Source organism: Cyanistes caeruleus, chromosome 1, assembly GCF_971803275.1.
Source record: "Cyanistes caeruleus chromosome 1, bCyaCae1.hap1.1, whole genome shotgun sequence".
In the NCBI taxonomy this organism is placed as follows: Eukaryota; Metazoa; Chordata; class Aves; order Passeriformes; family Paridae; genus Cyanistes; species Cyanistes caeruleus.
This window is the reverse complement of record NC_141701.1, coordinates 88,126,209-88,132,861: the sequence shown is the minus strand read 5'-3', so window position 1 is coordinate 88,132,861 and position 6,653 is coordinate 88,126,209. Positions and strand designations below refer to the sequence as shown.

General features: G+C 37.5%; 1 protein-coding gene across 1 annotated transcript in view; it reads left to right on the top strand.

The window, feature by feature from the left end:
* LOC111923933 (uncharacterized) overlaps positions 1–5,577 on the top strand; it is a 262,384-nt gene extending 256,807 nt beyond the window's left edge. Inside the window, exons 22-23 of the mRNA XM_086901524.1 lie at positions 3,674–3,815; positions 4,737–5,577. Coding sequence (XP_086757650.1) covers positions 3,674–3,815; positions 4,737–4,765 — 171 coding nt within the window. The 3' untranslated portion in view covers positions 4,766–5,577. The remainder of the gene's footprint in view (positions 1–3,673; positions 3,816–4,736) is intronic.
* The last annotated feature ends 1,076 nt before the right edge of the window (positions 5,578–6,653 follow it).

Genomic DNA, 6,653 nt, shown 5'->3' with positions numbered 1-6,653 from the left:
TTTTGTTGAGGGTCATGGCAGTATAGCAAATTTCACTTCAAATAAGAAGTAAACCAGACTGTTTTAAGTTATTGTTTACAGTATATATTTCTCCTTTAATTTATAATTCAATTAGAGATAATCAGCTTAAGAAAGAAATTAGTTGTCCAAGCAGCACTTTCCATCCCACTGAAAAGATGAGAACAAGGAAAAGAGGTTTCCTGGAGAAATCTTGTGCTTGTATGCTTTATTCTTAAATTGATGCACCTCATCTCACATGTGACATGTAAACCCTGTCCTGAAGTGGACCCAGTCTGTTGCTCCTTGCCCTTGCAGTGGGTAAGCCAATCCCTCTGCTGCAGATGATGTGGTTGAGCACAGTGTGTCTCAGCTGAGCAAAAGTTATTTCTTCATATCTTCTGTTCCAGGCTGTTTTGTCAGGTACAAGATTGGTTCCTTGCTTCTTTTTCAGTAAATTGTGGTATAGTTTTAAATGGAAGCTATATCTGTTAATTTGGAATCTATTATCATCTGCAGTCAAGACTATTTTGCAGGATGGAAATGCAGGGGACAGCCTTGCAGCATGTGGCCATTTCTACCCTCCCTAGTGTTCTCAGATTTTATATACCCTGTACCCCAGAAAGTCACAGAGTCATGTGGAAGAAAATTTCTTTCCTTCAAGTGGCCATGTCCTTCTTATCTATGGTGCTGTCTGTGCTCTGATAAGAGGACCAGGAAAGGAATGAGACAGGTCCAGGGATGAACATTTTCAGCAGGACTCACTGGGTTTCAGATAACCAAAAAATTACTGAAATACCATAACTAACCATTATAGCTTTGTTCTGTATATGAATGTTCAAATTTAAATCATACTGGCTTCTTTTTTGCTTGCAGAGAATGTGGGGTGAGAAGCAAGGGTTACATCCCGAATCAACACATACACAAATATGTTATGTTCATGGAAATTTTAATTTCTTTTTTTCTTGGGGTCCTGAGGAGTTAGAACTCTTTCCTGCAGTTGTTTGCAGAAGGAATGGAAGCAAGTTAAAGTGTACCCATTCAGTCTGAGCCAGTGCTCAAGGGAAAAATACTGCCACAGCTCTCTACTTGTGTTATATAACAAACAGCAGTGATGATAATTAAGGGGTATTTTAAAAGAGTTATTTTGTATTAAGAGATACATCTTTCCATTTCAACCCACCTTAAACGCTAAGATTTGCTATATTTTCAGTGATTTTCAGAATGATTTTATACTGAAAGGGCAGAGCCACTGATTGTTACAGAAGGTATTTTGTACTTTTAAACACTTATAATCTTTATTCATCTATCAGTTTTACTTGAATCAGCAGTAAAATCTCTGAAGTCAAAGGATAATTGCCAGAACAGCATTACTTACTTTATCTGAATAAAAAAATAACCTTTGAAAAAGTACCTTGCAGCTACACAGATTGACAAAATGCATCAATTATATTTTTGCTCACTTTATAATTACACTGCAATAAGTGCATGGTGAACTTTACTACATGGTTGATTAACCATAAAGTTACTGTTATTAAGTCACTCTCAGAAACAACAACTTGGACTTTAATTTAAGAACATAATTCTGCACAACATCTGATCAAGTTTAAAAATCTGACATATCTTTACAAGCTTCAATTTAAATTCAATACGCAAGTAAATGATAGCACCTTAATTGTAGCAAAGGGTTCCTGTTGCTTCAGTCATGCTGGGTGTGTGAATGATCAGGTTGGAAGAGCTCTTGCACCAAAGGAAAGGCTTTTCCAGTGAACTCTAAATATCCCCTGTATCTTCTCTTTTTTTTGCATAGAAACAAGTCTTATGGAGAGCAGAGGAGGGAGCTGGGGTTGTGTAGCCTGGAGAATAGGAGAAAAGGGGTGATCTTATCATTCTACAACTGCTTGAAAGGAGGTTGTAGCCAGGTAACAAGCAACAGGACAAGAAGAAATCAATTAGATATTAGGAAAATTTTCTTGACAGCCTGAAAGACTTTTCAAGCATTGTAAAAGGCTGCCCAGAAAAGAGGGTGTATCACCATCCCTGAAGGCATTTAAAAGACCTGTGGATGTGGCACTCAAGAACGTGGTGTAGTGATGGACTTGGCAGAATTAGGCTTATGGCTGTACTCAGTAATCTTAAAGGTCTTTTCCAAATCTACCCAAATGATTCTATAAAATGAAATTAGTGTTCCAGCTTCTGGGGAATGAGGGTTGCAACTCCAGGTATACACTGATGATATTTCCACATATTTTTCTCAGATTATTGCAGCTGAAAAAATATTTCTGTTAGCTCATTGATGCTGTAGGCCCCCTTTATGTCTTCTGTCTTCTTAACTTTATATAATGCAAAAATGTTTCTATGAAGTCCTACTGTGACATTGTATCTCTTTTTGACCCACCCTGGTGATTATTTGTGCCATGAGAGAAATGGCTTTGGACAACCCAACTAAAACTGGACTATCTCTTGGTTTGAAAGAATAAAACTAAAAGTAGCAGCTGTTCTGTGTTAGTGGTATGGAGGTGAGAAGAAAGAACAGCCTGGTACAGAGAAACTTGCCTAGGATGTAGGATGCACATGACCACTCCAAAATTTAGTCTCAACTTTTCATGTGAGGTGGTGAATATTTACTACATTGCCTGTTTCTCTCTGTTCCTGATGTAGCAGCACTTCCTACCCTCACAGTGTATCAAACCCAGAAGTACAACCCAGACTGTAAGATGCATCAACAGACAGAAAATAAGAATATGCAAAAAAATACAATAGATATTAGAGATTTTTCCCTTACACATACCTGCATTTGGAAATTTATTATAGCAGTGCTAAACTAGATTGAGAATAGCAAAATGCTTTAAAATATTACTGTATTACTGGATCAACCTGCTTTTTCAAGCTAACATTTGTGTAACAGCATCTAGACAGATCTGAGCTCAGTTACTTCTCAGCATCTGAAATTTGATTTCTGCTCAAATTCATCAGAGCAGAATTTCTTGTATATGGGCATTCCAAAACATGAAAACAATTGGAGTCAGGGCACTCTTGTGCAAAATGCCACCCACATGGCACAAGCTGAGGATCTGACATGTGATGTGGTAACTACTAATGAACTGAGCTGAATCTGATGCAGTGCCTTGCCTTCATAACCAATTTCCAGTCCAATAACATCTCCTCTTCATGGCCATGATTTCCTTCTTTGAGTGTATATTCTTTATTCACTCAAATCTTCTCCGTGTGTCAAGAACATCATAAGAATAAATTATGGAAAGCAATGGGCGTAAAAATCCCTATTCCACTGTTTTACTAAAGCATTTAGAGTGAGAAAAATTAGGTGAATTCGCATTTCACATGTGTTTAAATTGTTAATCTCACTGCTCTATCTGTATTAGTGAATACATTTACAGTAAGTTTTACTTTAGAATATTTTGGCAGAACTGTTAGAAAAATTGTTATAAGCCCAGGAGTGGAACTGAAGCATGAAAGCTAAACTGTAAGCTGCTGCAAAGCTGGGTTATTAGTATGACAGAATAAAATTTCACACACACAAAACTTCTAAGCTGTGATATTTTGAAAGCAAGAAGAGAGGGGTGGGGAAGGGTAATCAAAGTCATCTATGTTCCCTCTGATATTTCACTGAATGCTGCTATAATAATATGTTGGTTTTGTCTGTTCTGTTTTTCAGGCATTTGGTGATGTTAGTGAGGAAAGTCTTCTGTGTAAAGTGAGCACAGACCAGGAGCATATAAGGGAAAAGAACAGTGTGTTGCCTACATCTACACGTATCAAGCTGAGAGAGAGGAAAAAGAGTACAGCAAGGTGGAAAGGTATTATTTTCAGTCTCTATACCTAGACGAAAAACAGTCCTGATACCTAAGCATAAAATGATGGGAGGGATAGAAAAAAAGCAAATAATTTTATAACAGTTTCTTTTGGGAAAGTTAGAGTGTGATCAGTGACAGCTGAAATTTCACGGTTGTGTTTTCCAATGTGTCTTCATCCCTGGGTAGTTTCATCAGCTGTTGCAAGAATCCTGAGGACTGAAGTGCTGTCCTTTAATCAAACACTGTCACGCTTTCCTCTCAGAATCTCAGTACAGTAACACAGTCGAGAGCGTTCTAACTTAGGCAAGGACCAGCATTTGAATTATGCTGGGAGTAGGCTTCAATCAGTTATTGTATATATATTTAGGTATGTGTCCAGACATTTTGGTCTAAGTGCAAAAGCCCATCTCAGACTTTTATTGTGTTTTCCACTGTGTACTGAGAGCCACTAGCCCCCTCACAGTGCCTAGAGAAATACATGCAGAGTGGAACATCTATGTCAAGTTTGCAGTGAAGTTGCTCCTTACCTAAGGTAGTATCAGGGTGTTTGATGGAACACTCTGGGTGTCCTTAGGCATCACTGCTATTGTGAGATATCAATTTCCTCTTGTTGCTTATCAAAGCTCGTTGTAGCTGGCTCCACAAGATCTCTGCACTCAGCTGAGTCCTATCACTGTCAGTTTTCCAATGCCCTCTAAGGAGTAAAATTCAGTTAAAAGCACCTTGTGTTACTTTTAAATTCACAGTAATCTTGTTTGCTAACAGAGAAGCCTTGGAAAGTTCACATGAGCACAAAAGACACATTTTCTTAAGGAAACCTGGTAAATTTAATGTATGTGCTTTTGCTCCTGTACCCTTTTTATTGGGGGATTGTTGGTGTATTTGCATCATGTCTTTCTCTACATCCTTTTTTCTCATCTTCAGGAAATCATGTTGTCTCTGACAAGAGCTAGTTCCTGCAGCACTACATGGTCCATGGAGTTGTGTACATCGTGATCCACATCCATGGTATTGGCTACTGTCTGATAGGACCTACATTTCTGATGGCCACATCTCTGCACATGCAGTGTTGTCCTGTGAATGCCCCATTTGTAGCTCTTCTGTGGCTTCAACAAGCTGTGCAGTGGGGTGAACTTATGGGATCAGATCACATACTGGATCCTGCAAGCATAATTATCTCATGTGACTTTTTTTTTTTCCCTTCCCAGTTGTGGGACATTCCTAAATTTCTCAGGTTTGCTTGTTTCTGTTTTTTCAGCTTTGCTTGTACCTGTTAGCTGTGGTGGGGATTTTTTTTCTGTTTTTTCTGATTTTCTGGTGTCCCTTTGTTCACACTGCTATGGTAAAAGTTTTTCAGATGCATTTATCTTTTTAAGATCTTACCCAATATCTTGAGCATTGTTGCTAAATAGCATAGTTCTTAATAGCTATAGTTCTCATCCACCTGAATAAACATTAAATTACATTAGGTAGTAACTTAAAGGTTTAAATGTCACTCTTGAGCATAATTTTAATTTGGGTATGCAAGATAGTGGTTTGGTTTCCCCCTCTTTTCTTGGTTTTATTTTTTTCCCCCAGTTTATTTGTGTGCATGTACATATGTCTGTGGTTATTTTATGACTTATGCCCAGACAGAAATGGTGTAAAAAGCCCTCTGAATATCTACAATAATTGATGTGATTTTTGTGGTTTTTATTGCATAAGATATTACTTGGATTACTTCTCTCTGTCATAACAGGAATAAAATTGCATTTTAATGTTTGCTTTGCCTGTTGTCACTTTAAACTTTTCTACATAACTTTGGAAAAGAAACTAGCTGAAGAGGAACCACCCAGTAACCTATTGCAGTTTCTGGGTGACAGTACCAATGTGCTGTGGGTGACATCTTACTATGTGCATGTTCCTGACCTCACTTTTGCCATCAGCATGACTGACTATAGAGGTAAAAATTCCTTTGGGAAATTCCCTGGTTTTCTGAGCACGGAGTTAAGATATCCCAGTCTTGTTCTGTGAGATTTGAACTTTGGTGTTGGTAATACAGTACTAGAATTTAGTCTGATGGTGGGACTGACTTTATGTGTGGAACCATCATAGCTTCAGTTCTGATAGGACTGTGTTGATTTTTCTGAAAAACGTGGATCTTGTACTGAAACTTTGTTCAGCCTGAAGGACTTGACTGATCATTTTTATTCCTCCAATTATACTGAAATGTCTCCACTGACTTTCATCTAATCTAGGATGTTCAGTTCTGTACATTACATATCCACAAAATATGAATTCATAAATTTCAAGTATGTTTAAATATTAACTAAATTTCCCTTAATTTTTTTATTTTAATGTAGCATCCTACCTATTAATTTTAATTACTTGCATCTTGTGAGTTCCCATGTTTGTTGGTCAATGTGCAGTGCGTGGCATTGGCTTTGAAATTGTTTTCTGAAGTGCTCTTATCAGCAGCATCATCCATAATGCTCAGTTATAGCTGGATAGTAATTGCCTGCCTATGCAGTGCTCCTTTGCAACAATTTTCTCCTGTGTAGCTATATATATGTAGTCATTACTGAAAAGTGTAAATAAAGAATCCTTTTAGTGGTGTAGTTTCCCTGGGTACCTACTGTGCTCTTATTATCTAAAACATACTCCCCATCTGTAGTTCTGTTCTATTAAAGGATAAAGACATAACTATGAATTAAAAATTAAAATGCTTGTTGTAGATTGGAGAGCAGGGTCTATTAGAATATATCTGACGCTAGGCTACCAGTACAGTAGATAGATTACACTGAGCACCAGTTAAGCAAGGGGATGAAAAATGAGTGATTTTCATCATTCATTTAAATATAG